The following is a 16,189-nucleotide window of genomic DNA, read 5'->3' as shown; positions in this document are numbered from 1 at the left end:
CTTTGAGCCTTTGGCTCAGAAGAGCTAAAAATACCTAAACAAAAGAGTGGCCCCATACAACAAATAAAGAAAGGATTTTACCACATATACGAGTCTGCCAAAAGGGTGTCAATATTTTTAATATTTGACGTCTTATTATCAATTATTATATAATAAAAGCATAAACATAAATTAAATCAAAATTGGTTTTCATTGAAAAATGTTTTACGTTTAAAATATTCAAAACCCAAATAAAGAAAAAAGGATTTTAGAATGAGGAAAGACAAACACATATATCCAAAAATAAAAACGATATGGACTTGATGATGATTATGCTTTTTGATCCATAGCCAAAGGAAATTCCAAAAAACAGAAGCTATATAAACCAATAACCACACACAGAGGAGATACTAAAGTGAAAGATTTATTATTTAATACACATGTGACTGTATAATACATATTTATCCCATTGTTTACATATATGCTATATATACGAATTGCACAACTTTTCTATTACATTTCTTCAGCAAAGAACAATTTTTCAGGACTGATTTGAAAAATTATAGCTAAAGTTTGACATTCAACCAGTTGTAAAAAGCAATTTTCTTCCGATTAATCATTAGGCTTCGTCACACATGAATGAACATGACCATTACTGGGAATGTTTCTTCTTTAAGTGTCTCTTGTAGTTACTTTCATATTTAAAATCTTTAGCACAGATCATACATTTATATGACTTACATTCATGAATTGATTTAACATGTCTTCTTAGACTCTTTTCATATTTAAATAATTTGAAACAATCTTTGCATTCAAATTCCTGTTTTAGATGGACAGCTTTCAGATGGATCACTAGGTCTTTCTTGTGTGTAAACTCTCTTGGGCACTTATGACATTCAAACTGTTTGATCTAGAAAAAAAAATACCAACATATAAATTCAATGAAGTCAGTGTAATATGGCTGTCAATTATTTATATTCAGTTGAACCATGAATGACAGTGCTAAAAAAATTAATGAAGTTATTGAACAAATTTATACCTTTTTCATGTTAAAAGAAATAGATAAGACTTATATATATTTTTTGCAGTTGCCTAATGACTATCTGAAATTGTACCAGACCCAAACTTTTTTCAGTTATTCTGAGTTACTTTAAGTTTCCAGGATATTGAAATTCTTTCCTTTTCTGTTTTTGTTTTTTAACCCATTCAAAGACTTTTCGCAAGTGTAGATTATTTATGTTTAGTTCCTTTTTTTTTAGTTATTTGTTATCTAAGAAAAAGTCAAAAAACTTTTTTTTTTTCGAGAAAAAAAAACAATAAAAAAAAAAAAAAAAAAAAATAATAATAAAATAAACATAACAAGAGGCCCATGGGTCATACCGCTCACCTGGGAAGCTTTGACTATGTTGTTCTTTACCAGATTTCCCCCTTGCAAAATCTACACTATCCCAGGATGCTTCCACATAAGTTTCAGCTTTTCTGGCCCAGTGGTTCTTGAGAAGATTTTCAAAAAATTTTTCTATATATTTCTATGTAAAAATTTGATTCCTTATTGTGGCCCCGCCCTACCCCCTGGGGTTAGGATTTTAATACTTTAAATTCTATACTACCCAGGATGCTTCCACATAAGTTTAAGCTTTTCTGGCCCAGTGGTTCTTGAGAAGATGTTTATAAAGATTTTTCCTATATATTTCTATGTAAAACTTTGATTCCCTATTGTGGCCTCGCCCTACCCCTGGGGGTCATGATTTGAACAATTTGAAATCTAAACTACCCCCAGGATGCTTCCACATAAGTTTCAGCCCAGTGGTTTACAAATGGACAGACGGACGGACGACGGACAAAATGTGAACAGAAAAGCTCACTTGAGCCTTCGGCTTAGATGAGCTAAAAGTATATCAACCAAACTACCGGCTAAAAAAATTATAGGTTGATAACTACAAATAAAGATTATTTTCAGTTTGTTCTTACTCACCCCATAATGTTTCAGGATGTGATTTTTGTGCATTGCTTTTTTGAAAAATCCTTTATTACACTGATTACACTTGTAAGGATAGTCTCCAATGTTATGTGCTATTGTCTTGTGCATGACTAGCATTTGGCTGGATTTATACAGTTTACCACATAGGTCACAACAATATCCGCCTAAAAGTATATATAGAAAAATTTAATATGCAATATAATTCCATGTAAGATATCTATACATTATTCATAACATTTCAACTTGAAAAATAATCCTCAACAAAGTTTGGTAACTCTATAAATTTTGCATTTGTATTGAAGATACGAATTTATTTCGTAGTATCTCAAACACTGATATCTCAAGTACTATGAAAATATTACAGGGGATTTGAATTCCCAATGGACAATTCCTTAAATATTACACACAGGATATCTTGAACTCTTGAATATATATCTCGTAGTTGTTTTTACGGTCCTATCATGTTTGAGATAATGGGGCTTGACATTTATATACAGGAATTAGAGTTGATATATGCTCAGTGGTTTTTTGCATTTCAAAAGCAGATCAGATTTATAAATAAGGCAATTTTGTTCTGAGTTTATAAATGTCTAAGTACCATAATAGTAAAAAAAACATTAAAATATATGATGTTTTTGAAGAAAAAATGAAAATTCTTTAATCTAAGTTTTAGTCCTTGAGTTGACAATACATTTAGTACATGTGCTACCTAACATATATTTATATCTAAAATGAATATTGTACCTCCTTTCCTAGGTGCAGTTGTTGCCACTGGTGGGTCCGGATCAAGCTTCAATTCCGAACCATCATTACCAGGTATCTCTGTAAATTATAGCGAAGTTCTGTATGAGAATCACTACCTAGTGCATATTTAAATAATTTTTTTAATTCTTCAATTTAAAAAAAAATCTTAGTTAATTTTTGCTTGAAGTGTAGTGGCAAACAAAGAACTAATTTTATTAACATTATACATGTTAAGTAGTAAAACATCCAATTATTTTCAGTGACTTTCGAAACCTAATGTTTAAAAAATTCAATAATAACACTGATTTTTGTTTATTAGAATACCTCTGCTATAAATTAAAGCCACTGAATGGATGATGTAAGACAATGAAGAGTTCAAGTCTTGTAACACAAGGGTTGTCCGGTAAAATCGTGGAAAAGGCGTTTTTCTCAAAAGTAATGGACTCACTAAGTTGAAACAGTAAATATTTATTTATCATATTTAAGTGCATTATATTTTTTTGGTAATCTATAAACAAAAAATAAAGATTTTATTATGCTTAAATGTGCACATGGTACGGTCTTACGACGCACTGCCAAAAAAAAATCAAGGTTTTATTAGAGAATACAGTACACAAGTATTAATTCGAAATACAAGTTTTAAATGCATAAGATTGGGATAAAAATTATTCCTATTCGATTTCACAATCTATTTTGTCTTTTTAAAATTTTCAGTGCATTTGGTATTTTTTTTGGCAGTTTCCAGAGAATTCGAAATGGGAAAGTGGTAAACACAATACACAAAAGATGGCAACGTTTGATGACGTTACGGCGCATGCACCGATAGCAGTTTAGTTTGATTTGGAGGTTGAAATGACATCCTATTAACGGACAAACTGCTATTGTATTAGCAAAAGACGCTGTCATTGCCGACCTTCGATATGTTCGTCTATTAGTTGGACAATGGTGAGAATATTGTCTGTAACTAACTATTAAATCTTCATATGTGTTGTCAGATTGGTTCCTCAACTGTTTATGTAGACCGAAGTATGTGCATCAATGAAATTCATAAATTTAAAAGGGACTTGTCCAACTTTATTTTTAGCAAAAATGAAACATGGTGCTGCTTTTGACATTATCATCCAAGCGCCATAAGGCGATACAACATATAACATAAAATCTCATAATTTGTTTATTTATGCATATATTTATTTGAAATTTGTTATGTAAATTGATGAAATATGTTCTAAAGAGTAGTGAAAATTTAGGAACACAGTGATGATTATTTTTCACACTACACAGCTTGTCAACGATTTTACCGGACACCCATCAAATATATTGTAAAAAATTTTGTTAGTAAAATAAAGAAATTAAAAATAATTATAATGCGGTTTGGCATAATAAAACTAAATTAAATTAAAAGAAACCTTGTAGACATGTAACAAAATAACAGTATGCCAGAATGTTATATCTAGTGTAGAAAACATTTTGCTTTCATTATAAATAGGAGCTGCAAATTGATTTTCTGAGAAATTAACTCGTGTATAATTCTTCCATTGAATGTCTACTAAATAACTGTCGTTAAATTAACACACACCCTTTTTCTCCCTGTCTCAAATGAATTAAAAAACACTAGATTAACTTATGCCAATTTACCCCTATTAATTATATTTGATGTATCCTGAATTATATAAAAAAACTTATAATAGATTTATTATCATAATTACATAAAATCCACATTCATTGCATGCAGTTGTAACTTGTATGCACAGACATACTTATAAATAGAAACTATTATGAACAGGCATATATACACAGAATGTATAGGCCTATATATATATTTTTTTATCAAATTAACTTTGACAAAACTTCAAAAATATATAATTCAGTACTGACCATTGGCTTATTTCCATCTAAGAGATTAACGACTGTACATGTACATCCAACGAACATGGGTGAAGGTGAAAGTACAAAATAAAATTATTAAATGTCCAATCTTAAAACGTTTTTATTAATTAGGTCTTTTTCAAAAATACTTTATGGATATATAGGTGTTCACAATTTACTTACAAAAATTTAGCAGTGATGTAAAATAAGATATCATGTTTCTTAATGAATGAAACAAAGGTGCATCCAAATGAAACATCAAAACTAATACATTGTAATTCCATTGTCATCATTTTGTTTTAATGTGTTCATTTTATTTTTTTTATTACTGCATTAAAAAAATATATTGCAATTATGATGTTATTTTCTCTGCAAACTGATTGTTAAAAACAAACCTTTTTTTCAGAAATCAGCAATATTTTATATAGATTTGACATTTGAATTGGTCAAGCTGAATAATGTTTACCAAGCAATAAATTAGAATTAAAGAATTTGAGAAGAGAGATCAAAATTTGTGCAAAATTTTGTGTGGAATTATATAACACAGCTAATCAAAGTCTCTTATCTACCTTAACAATTTCTTTATCTTTCAAAGATTTATTATTTATGTCATTTCAAATCAAAATCAGTCAAAAAATATATACCAGTATCAATGTAAAAATTGTTTTTTGTTTGTGTTTCTTTTAGTTATAATAACCAATAGGAAGTTGTTATGAGCGTACATTCAAATTTTGCAAGAATTTACACAGATATCTAGCAACCATATGTTTGAAATCATGAACTTAAAAATTCTTAAAAAACCTGTAAAACCTCGCAAAAAAATTTTGAACCATACTATATATTACGGTCATCAGCTTTCCTACAGTGAATAACAACACCTTTCAGAAAGGTAAACAATCTTTCAGAAAGGTAAACAATCTTTCAATATATGACATTGATCTGTAAATTTTACCTACTTATCACAAATGTAAATTTTGGCCACAATTTTCTATCATGGAACTTTTGTACCCTTTACTTGCAAAAACACCTTTCGGATTGTATTATATCTGACCTTAAGGCCTCGATCTTGAAGTTTGATGCAGTTTTAAGAAGCTTAATCTTAGTCGAATGATTTATTTATTCAATAATTTATAGTTTCTTATGTGATGGACAGTCAAGTCAGGATAAACGAATAAAACAGTTACAATATGCCATAAATACTGTCACCCAGTCATAAATACACCAAAAGCGCGGCGGACCACAACTACAAGTTATTGAAATTTTTTGTGCTCTATGACTACAGATTATTCCGAAATTGTCCAAATTCAAGAAGATATTTTTCTCAAAGAAAATCGTGAAAAGATTGTTTATTAACTCTTCACCAACATACATTTTCATTTCAACTCAGAAATGCTAACTTTACAATATTTTTCAAGTGGTATCCTAAAGATTCCTTTGTTTTAAGTGCCTTTCCACAACGTTTACAAATAAATCCAGCTTTTTCGTTGTGTGAAAGTATGTGTTTTTTCAGAAAACTTTGGTATGGAAACCTTTTGTATATTTCAAAGATAACAGATTGGACACTTGAAGTTGGACTGTTGTCCATGGACAGCTGTCACGTGATACTTGAGGGCGTTCAAATCAAAATCACAGAATATATACCCACAATCCCAACATAAACAAGGTCTTCCGTGATATTTCTCTTCAAAAAGGTGTCTCTTGAAAGCAGACTCGTTTTGAAACTGTTCTTTACATATCATGCAAGATCTGATCTTTTTACCAAACTCTTCTTCTCTTGTTTCTGAAACTAAAAGAAATTAAAAAGAAATCAAAATTTATTCAATTTAATTGTTGCATTTTATAACCAATTAAAAACTCTTTGCTATAAAGATCCCTCTTTTCATATTTTCGAGAAAAAAAATGTTTGAATAATGTGTCCTTAAGTGCGTTCTTTGGTCAATTTTAAGACATATGCTGATCAACATTCCCTGATAATGCCCATCACAAAAATGAACCTAACATGATATGAAGCAAACCTATGAAAATATATCTATTTTTTGGTTTGTTCTGTAACGGTATTTCATTAGGTTACTAGTATTCGAATTTTGTTTAAATAGAACAACACTCTCTTGAAATTTCTGATTTTATTACTTTTGGACGATAGGCATTTCTTTTTCTTGTAACTTTTATCCGTACCAACTTTTTCATTTGATGAAATTCAAGAAAATATATATCATACTTATCAACTAATAATTTAGCAATGAACTTCGTATGCATTTTCCAGGTATTCACTTATAACTTCATTTAAATAAAATATAAAGCAAACAATAAACACTCTACCAATCCAACAAAGCAACTTAAAAAGAAACTCAGAACATGAAATTCTTGAAAATTAGTGACAGTACTTTTTTTCAGAAAACTTGAAAATAACCGTTTGTAACACATATGATCTTCATTTTGGTACAGTATACATGCACGTCATTAAGTTGTTTATAGAGAAATACTGATAAACGAGAATATTTAGCGTACAATTAATTTTAGCGCCTTTGGCGCGATTACGTAATGTCGAAGGGCAGTTGGATTTTAAATATACACTAGCACTGTTCGCTTTCCTTTTGACAATTTTTTTTATCCATATGAAGAGGAGGACTGCAAAAAGTCAAACTCGGCACTGTGAACATTTGAACATTTAGGGATCATTTAATGTAAGCATCGACTACCTTTGAAAATCTAAATAATATTTAAATCCATGAATAAATAACAAATGTGTTTCACTTATATTTTTTTTTTATTGAATTCTAATCGTTTTTAACAAATCTACAGCATTACAACAACCTTTACCAAGAAAAATGAAGATTGAAAGGAATCAAGGAAGATACAAAATTCTCCTTGTAAAATACACTCTTCAAAGAATCTTGGAAGCTTTAACATATATACATACATTCAAAATTACACTCAACACTATAAAAGTACAACATTGAAAAAATAATGTGATCTACATAGAGGCTTACAAGCATTCAAACTGGTTTTCATTACTAGTATTTGGCTTTTTCATATAACATTTACGAATAAGCTAGGTCTATACATGTCCGTAATGGAACCTATTGCCATGAAAACATGCAAACAATGAGATAAACTAGTGCTAATTGTAACGGGGACCGTTACAGATGTTCCCCAAACGCTCCCCAACTCCCTTTTGGTGCCATATTTCCTATAAGCTTCATTAAATAAGACAAACTCTATGCATTTGAGACTTTAACAACGTTTACCCAGAAGTGCACCAATTTCATTCAAATTTTAGTATTGCACGCGTGCGCATGTGAATGCACGTGCGTAATGAGCATATAATCTTGTCTTCACAATCTATAGATTTTAATATACTAAATATCAAAGTATTTAATCCAAAAGTATTAAAAAATATGCTAATTCAAGTGTATTTTTGATTTTACGCACGTGCTCACATGAGCATGGCTACCATACTTTCTTGTAGAAGTCCATTACATCTATCTATGTTCTAAATCCCACCCCGTTTGGTTGAAAACCAAGGGAGTTATAGCTGTTCAAAGTTTCAGCCAATCAGATTGCAGCGCACGTACATGCACGTGTATACATGTGCATGGTGACCATATCTTCTTGTAGAAGTCCATTATATCTATCCATGTTCCAAATCCCATCCTGTTTGGTTGAAACCCAAGGGAGCTATTTAAAGCATAAGCCAATCAGATTGCAGCGCACGTGCATGCACGCGTTTTCATGATAATTGCTATATATCTTATTGTAGGATATCCTAATATATGCCTATGTTTAAAATTTCAAAGGATTTCGTCAAAAAACAAGAAAGATATTGAGACTTTAGTTTCAGCCAATCAGAGAGAAGCGCACGTGCATGCACGTGAGATCTTGCTTTTTTGACCATGTCATCTTGTCTATGCTTCTAATATATACTTCTAAAATGAGTTTTAAAGCATACCATCAATAATTTAAATAGTTACGTCTGTATCAATTATATTGGACATTTCTCATGTTGCACGTGCTAGCTCTTGCAAGCACACGTGCATGCACGTGCTTTCATGATATTTCTTTTATTACGGGCTGTAGATCTCCCTAATGTATGACTATGTTCAAAATTTCAAATAATTTTATCAAAAAACAAGAAAGATATTGAGACTTTAGTTTCAGCCAATCAGAGCGAAGCGCACGTGCTTGCACGTGAGATCTTGCTATTTTGACCATGTCATCTTGTGCATACTACTCATATATCCTTACATTATGAGTTTCAAAATATTTCGTCTAAAAATAGAAAAGTTACGGTTATATCCATTATATATTGGTCATTTCAAGTTTTGCACGTGCGCGCTCTTGCAAGCACGTGCGCGCAAAATGACCTTGATTCCGCAAATCTACATAACATGCCTACTTACCCTAAAAAGGTTTCACCTAAGTTGAATGTGTAGTTTACAAGATCACTTGAGGACAAAATTTTCCCAGGAAGAAAAATAATAATAATAAGAATAACTAGTGCTAATTGTAACGGGAACCGTTACAGATGTTCCCCAAACGCTCCCCAACTCCCTTTCGGTGCCACATTCCCTGTAAGCTTCATTAAATAAGACAAACTCTGTGCATTTTTGACTTTAACTACGTTTTCCCAGAAGAATACCAATTATATTCAATTTTTAGCATTGCACCCAAGCGCATGTGAATGCATGTGCGTTATGACCATATCATCTTGTCTACACTATTTATATATTTCAATATACTATATATTAAAGCATTCAGTCCAAAAGTAATAAAAATCACTCATTCAAGAGTATTTTTATATATATACTCGTTTCAAATGCACGCACGTGCGTGCACGTGCATGATGATCATACCTTCTTGTAGGAGTCCCTTACATCTATCTATGTTCTAAATCCCATCCTGTTTGGTTGAAAAACAAGGGAGTTATAGCCATTTCAAGTTTCAGCCAATCAGATTGCAGCACACGTGCATGCGCGTAATTTCATGATTTTTTATATCATATTGTAGGATATCCTAATGCATGACTATATTTTAAATTTCAAAGAATTTCGTCAAAAAACAAAGGAGAAATAGCCATTTAAAGTTTCAGCCAATCAGATTGCAGCACACGTGCATGCGCGTGATTTCATGATTCTTTTTTCTATATCATTTTGTAGGATATCCTAATGCATGACTATATTTTAAATTTCAAAGAATTTCGTCAAAAAACAAAGGAGATATTGCCATTTAAAATTTCAACCAATCAGCTTGCAGCACGCGCACATGCGCATGCTTTCATGAAACTTCTTATTAATCATGCGGTAGATCTTCATAATGTAGGACTATGTTCAAAATTTCAAAGGATTATGATAAGAAACAAGAAAGTTATTGAGACTTTAGTTTCAGCCAATCAGAGCGAAGCGCACGTGCATGCGCGTGAGATCTTGCTATTTTGACCATGCCATCTTGTCTATACTACTAATATATCCTTACATTATGAGTTTCAAAAAATTTCATCAAAAAATAGAAAAGTTACGGCAATATCCATTATATTGGTAATTTCACCTGTTGCACGTGCGCGCTCTTGCAAGCACGTGCGCGCAAAATGACCTTTGTTTGGCAACTCTACATAACATGCCTACTGACCCTAAAAAGGTTTCACCTAAGTCGGTTGTGTAGTTTACAAGATCACTCGTGGACAAAATTTTCCCAGGAAGAAGAAAAATAATAAGAATAATAATAATAAGAAACAGAGTAAAAACAATATGTTCCCCAACTTCGTTTGGGGAACATAATAATAACTAGTGTTAATTGTAACGGGAACCGTTACAGATGTTCCCCAAACGCTCCCCTAACTTCATTTTGGTGCCTCATTCCCTCTAAGCTTCATCAAATAAACTAAACTCTATGCATCTTAAACTTAAAGCACGTTTTTCCTAAAGTATACCAAGTATATAGCAAATTTTTGCATTGCACGTGTGCACACTTGCATGCATATGCGGAATGACCATATCATTGTATCTACACTATTAATTTATTTTAATGTACTTAATATCAAGGCATTTAATGAAAAAGTATTCGAAAATACGCTAAATCAAGTGCATTTGTAATTATAAGCATTGCACGTGCACGCATGTGGATGCATGTGCATGATGACCATACCTTCTTGTAGGGGTCCATTAAGACTATCTATGTTCTAAATCCCATCCTGTTTGGCTGAAAACCAAGGGAATTATAGCTATTTAAAGTTTAAGCCAATCAGATTGCAGCACACGTGCATGCGCGTGATTTCATGAAAATTATTTTTTATCATATCGTAGGATATCTTAATGCATGACTTTGTTTTAAATTTCAAAGTATTTCGTCAAAAAAACAAATAAGATATTGAGATTTTTGTGTCAGCCAATCAGAGCGAAGCGCACGTGCATGCGCGCGAGTTCATGATAATTTGACCATGTCCCCTTGTCAATAATGCTAATATATTCTTATATTCTGAGTTTCAACACATTTCATCAAAAACAGAAAAGTTACGGCTATATCAATTATATTGGTCATTTTACATGTTGCACGTGCGCGCTCTTGCAAGCACGTGCGCGCAAAATGACCTTGATTCCGCAAATCTACATAACATGTCTACTTACCCTAAAAAGGTTTTACCTACATCAGCTGAATAGTTTACAAGATCATTCGCGGACAAATAAGTACCCAGGAAGAAGAAAAATAATAATAAGAAACCGAGTAAAAACAATATGTTCCCCAACTTCGTTTGGGGAACATAATAAGAAACAGAGTAAAAACAATATGTTCCCCAACTTCGTTTGGGGAACATAAAAATATACCGTCTCCTTGCACTTCAAATTCAAATATATTTATTTTACATATGAATATTTTTACATCAGGCATAACAACTGTCATCAGATGAAAGCAAAATTTCTTGTGGACATTCTAAAATATCACCCATTTTCCAAAAGTCTAAAATATCACCCATTTTCCAAAAGATTGTTATTTTAATTTTTACCAACGAAAAAAAAAAATTGGGTCGTCAATTTAATAACATTTGTGAATCCAAGACAGCATGACACCAAAAACAAAAGCTATTTGGAAACCAAGGGGGCACACTATTGTTGTCAAAAAAAAAAAACAACAGCAAATTAAGTTTAAAATTGATGACGTCACTTCTTCTGGTGTTGTCTTCAGTCTTTATGATAAAATGTGTGTAACGGACAGTGTTCGAGTTCAAAAGTCCATTAAACAATATAAAATTGGAACAGAGAAAATACGGAAAACCAAAACATCTGGTGCCATGGAGAAGTGATCTAAGCTCGAATAAAATTTGGTAAGTCGTAATTATTCTCTTTTTATATAACTTTTTTGGATCCGTCCTCTTTTTCATCTGAATTATCATGTTATTACGTTCGTAAGTCATTATCTTGTCTGTAAATTTGTGATTTTTAATATCAAAATAACATTGACTGATGAATCTATAAAACTGGAACAAATCAACTTTATGTATTCCGCAGTGTTTTAATCATGACACGGCATGAGCTTAAAGGACAACTTGACGTCTAGTTGATGGATAATAATAATGAGAAATGGAGTAAAAAGAGATTTTAAAAAGGTGGTTGATTCCATGTGCGAAGGAGTAGTAATTAATCAAGAAAATACGTTGACATTCAAAGTCCAACGTTGTAACGGTCGTATCTTTGTAAAGCTTTACTAAAATGAATCAGCTTTTATACTTTAAACTCTCTTTAAAAGATAGTTTCATTCACTACTTTTGAATTACATACAAGTACAAACAATTCAAATATGTATTAATCACATGAAAACACTTTACAAACTTCAAGCATCAAGTTTACATCACTTTACAAATCTGAGAGATTTGAAAACATAATTGTAAAACCGATTATTACACACCTTTAGTCCAATATCTATATTTAACTTCAAACAACCTGACATCCATTTCTAATGCCCACAAATCAACCGAAGAATAGAACATATAAACCGGTTTATGCTTAACAGCAATAAGCTATTTTCCCAACGAATTTGATACTAAGTGGTCGGGATTCTTTCTCAAATGTGAGGAGAGATGAGTGTGAGATGGAAATCTTTTCTTGCAGGATTTACATGGATACTTATTGTCACCCACTAAGTGGGTGGTGCCTAAGTGGTATTTGAGGGCGGTTTTGGAGTTGAATGGTTTTCCACACAGGGAGCAGACGAGATCTGCGTCAAAGTTGTGGTAATTTACATCCAGTAGATGTTGGTTAAAGTTGGATTTCTTGAATCCTCTCCGACAGGTATGGCAGATGACCTCGTTTCTTTCTTTTTCTTGGAGATTTTTCTGTTTCGTTTTCTTCTTCTTCTCGGGGTTTACCTTAGACTTAGGCAGGTTGTACACTTCATTTGTTTCAAGGAAATAAACTGAAAAAATAATGGAAGCAATTACAACCAAGCATTTAAAATGCCATAAAATTATTATCTTCTATACTGTTTAAATGAAAAAAAAAGCTAGGGAAATGAAGCCAAAACAGTTAAATAGAGTAAATCTTTTTTTCCGTTCTTATACATGAAAAATTTGATATATTCAGATTCTAATGAAAGCTCGCCGGTATATGGCGAAATACCGGACTCTCGGCGTAAAATAAGAAATCAATCAATCAAAATAAATGCAATACTTTTACAGGAGACTTGTTTCTTTATGTATGAAATGCTACTGATTCACATTACTAAAAGGCGACTGGTGCTTTACATTCGTCTCCACAACAAATTCTTTAAACTTAAACACCCCTTAATATCACAAGCTTTTCGTATTTATCAGTTACAATCTAATGTCAACGAATAATCCTTATTGAATATCCTAATCAAAACATAATAAAGTTAATGTAGAGACAAAAATCCAATTAAAAATACAGAAACAGAAATACTTTGAATTAGTTACCACAAATGGAAGATCACTTAAGCACCAAAAAGAGCCAAACTCTTGATGATGATAACGAGAACCTCGCTGCCCTATATATTTCTAAGTTTTCCATTCACTTAATCAATACCAAGTCAGCTTTTTTTTAAATCAAACTTTCCTTTGAAGCAAATATTGACGTCCAAAAATAAACCATTCCGAATCTAAAGATGACTGTAAATATCATTTTTTTAATTTTCCCCTCTATATAAAACACGCTTTATTCGGTTGAAATTACTGGCTTTTCGAAACAGATCCTGAAAATGCTCAACAGATGGCGCAGGTTGCCCTAGCAGGATTAGAACACACAGGAAACAGATGACACATTTTTCACTTACGGAAAAGACACCAAGTTCACAAACATGGCTAAATAGAGTTGCAAAGAGTACTTATTCATATTAAATTTATCCAAATGAAGAACAATAAGATAAAAGAAGCTATCACTGGATAAATACATTTAATTTATATCTAAAAAGAAAAAAAATCAGACTACACTTTAAGGATCTGAGCTTCCGTTTCTTAAAATTGATTTTGAAGCATCTCTGTATTTAAATATTTATTGTTAAGCTAAAGTCATGAAAGAAAAATTCCATCTTAAATCATGGAGAATAATGAAGAAGAAAAAAACTTTGAGAAAATATGTACAATGAAGCGCATTGAAGTGGTAAAATTTTCCGTTCGAATGGAACGTTTTGAATTTTAAAATGTTTATTGTCATCCAAATTTCTTTAGAAATGGATAAAACGAATTTGTTTATTCGAAACCTGTAGAACAGGTTTTCCATAAATATAATAGCCAATGAAATTGAAGGTCTAAATAAACACTGATTTTTTTAAAACATGTGTTGTGGTAACTTCGATACGATAAGTTCAAAAATATGTACATATTCGTTGCAATTTGTGTTTTACAGAAGCGGAGAGTTTCTCTCTCTTACAATCTTTTTAAAGCTCCATTTCAGTGTAACTCATATTGCTTGTGTGGGATGTCCTAAAACAAACGAATATTTCTTTCTCGTTTCTAAAAATATGGGCGTGTCATTATGTTGTAATTGACGTTCAAAACCTGACTCAGAACGTTTCATCCGAACGGAAAATTTTACCACTTCAATGCGCTTCATTGTACTGAATTAAAAAGAAAATCTAAGGAAAAATCTATTGCAATAGTTGATTTTTTTTTAATATTAACAATCAAAGGGCTTTTTTCAATACCGCATGTGTGACGGTTTGTGTAAAAAAAATTATACATATCGTTTATATTTTCTTGGCATATACAAGGCACTAAAATGGATTGCTTTTAGTAGAACTTTGTCATTGGCAACAATGAAATTTATTTCATTTAGTATACCTTCTATTATAGACTCACTTTTTGAATATATTAACCCACCACCAGTATTTTTATCGAATAGAACATCCTTCTCTTACTTTCTTTCCAGTTTTCCATGTAAACATATCTTAAATAAATGCCCTTATATTACTGGTAAACTTGTACAACCTGGAACATTTTCTACTGGGTCTCTGTATGAATCTTCATGTGGATATTGAGGTGTGTTTTGCTTGGATAACTCTTCCTACATAGGTAACAACAGTGGATTTCTCCTCCCTCATTGTGAACAGTGGAAAGGTGATATTTTAAAGCCGTCTTCGAGTTGTAAGGTTTTCCGCACCTCATACATATGATCTTGTAACCATGGTAATTAACCTTTTCCAAATGTTTCCTGAAAGCATGACGGAATACCTCTTCATCACATTCGTAACACCTTATGCGATCTCCGCTAAATTGACCAGTATTTCCACTAAATTGACCAATATTTCCGGTTATCGTTGCTGTAATAGAAGAGAAAAAAAAGATAAAGACATCATACTACGCCTATAACAAAGTGCAAGGGACAGAAGATTTTGCTTCGTTATAAGTGTAATTCGTTTTATCCGACAAGTTTATTATGAAACATATGGAGATAACAAAAAGTATTCAAGACCAGAATGTCCATAAAAACAATACAAAATAGGAGCAGAGTAAACACAGACCACTAAAACATCAGAGGTGGGATCAGGTGCCATGGAGGAGTGAGCATCCCCTGCCGACCAGTCACACCCCCGTGTGCTCTTTGTCATGATCGGGAAATAACGGGAAAATCCATCGTCAATTCAATGTTTAAATAATGGACTATCAATTTGTAAGAAAATCGTCAGTCAGCATTTGACTCAATGATAAATTGTATTTGCTGACAAGAGTATTGTATCGACCATAGAACTTACGAAATGATGACACTGGGGTCACTGAGAATGAAAATCACGTCGTTGGAAGCGTCAATGCGTTGTAAACGTGTTTGGCATAATCGTGTTCTTCTTAACGTTTATGTCGTGCGTATGTATTTTTCAGGATCGACATTTTGCATTTATCATGAATGAGTAGCACTCTTATTCCCCCAAAATATGCAATTTTAAAGTTTTGATTTACAATAACCTTCCACGGTCCTGTCGGTTACTTATTTTCATGTTATAAAACAGATTATTAACTGTTTTTAAAGAAAATAATAAAAAATATGAAAGAACTCACCAAACGTATAAGAAAAGCTCACAAGAATATTTAATGTAACATTAGAATGTTGTCAATCCCTTAGAGTGGCATACAAAATAAAAATACAAAAGCTTTGTCATGTTTAATTGTATACTGTGAAGTCA

The 16,189-nt window shown here is 31.9% G+C and overlaps 1 protein-coding gene across 3 annotated transcripts in view; it reads right to left on the bottom strand.

Annotated features, from left to right (window-relative positions):
- Nucleotides 1–607: 607 nt before the first annotated feature.
- Nucleotides 608–16,189, bottom strand: part of LOC134268279 (zinc finger and BTB domain-containing protein 34-like) — a 53,409-nt gene continuing 37,827 nt past the window's right edge. The window contains exons 5-7 of one of the 3 annotated variants that reach the window (XM_062750480.1): nucleotides 2,705–2,782; nucleotides 1,955–2,124; nucleotides 608–889 (exon numbers count right to left, since the gene is read on the bottom strand). In XM_062750480.1, the coding sequence (XP_062606464.1) occupies nucleotides 632–889; nucleotides 1,955–2,124; nucleotides 2,705–2,782 (506 nt within the window). In that variant the 3' untranslated portion in view covers nucleotides 608–631. Of the gene's footprint in view, nucleotides 890–1,954; nucleotides 2,125–2,704; nucleotides 2,783–12,563; nucleotides 12,974–14,999; nucleotides 15,332–16,189 lie in introns of those variants that run through there. The other 2 variants (XM_062750494.1, XM_062750485.1) reach the window with 2 other exon arrangements.

The sequence above is a fragment of the Saccostrea cucullata genome, unplaced genomic scaffold (assembly GCF_032062105.1).
Source record: "Saccostrea cucullata isolate Sc308-1 unplaced genomic scaffold, CSIRO_AGI_Scuc_v1 ctg293, whole genome shotgun sequence".
Lineage (NCBI taxonomy): Eukaryota > Metazoa > Mollusca > Bivalvia > Ostreida > Ostreidae > Saccostrea > Saccostrea cuccullata.
Note: the sequence above shows the minus strand (reverse complement) of the source record. Positions and strands in the feature narration are given on the sequence as shown.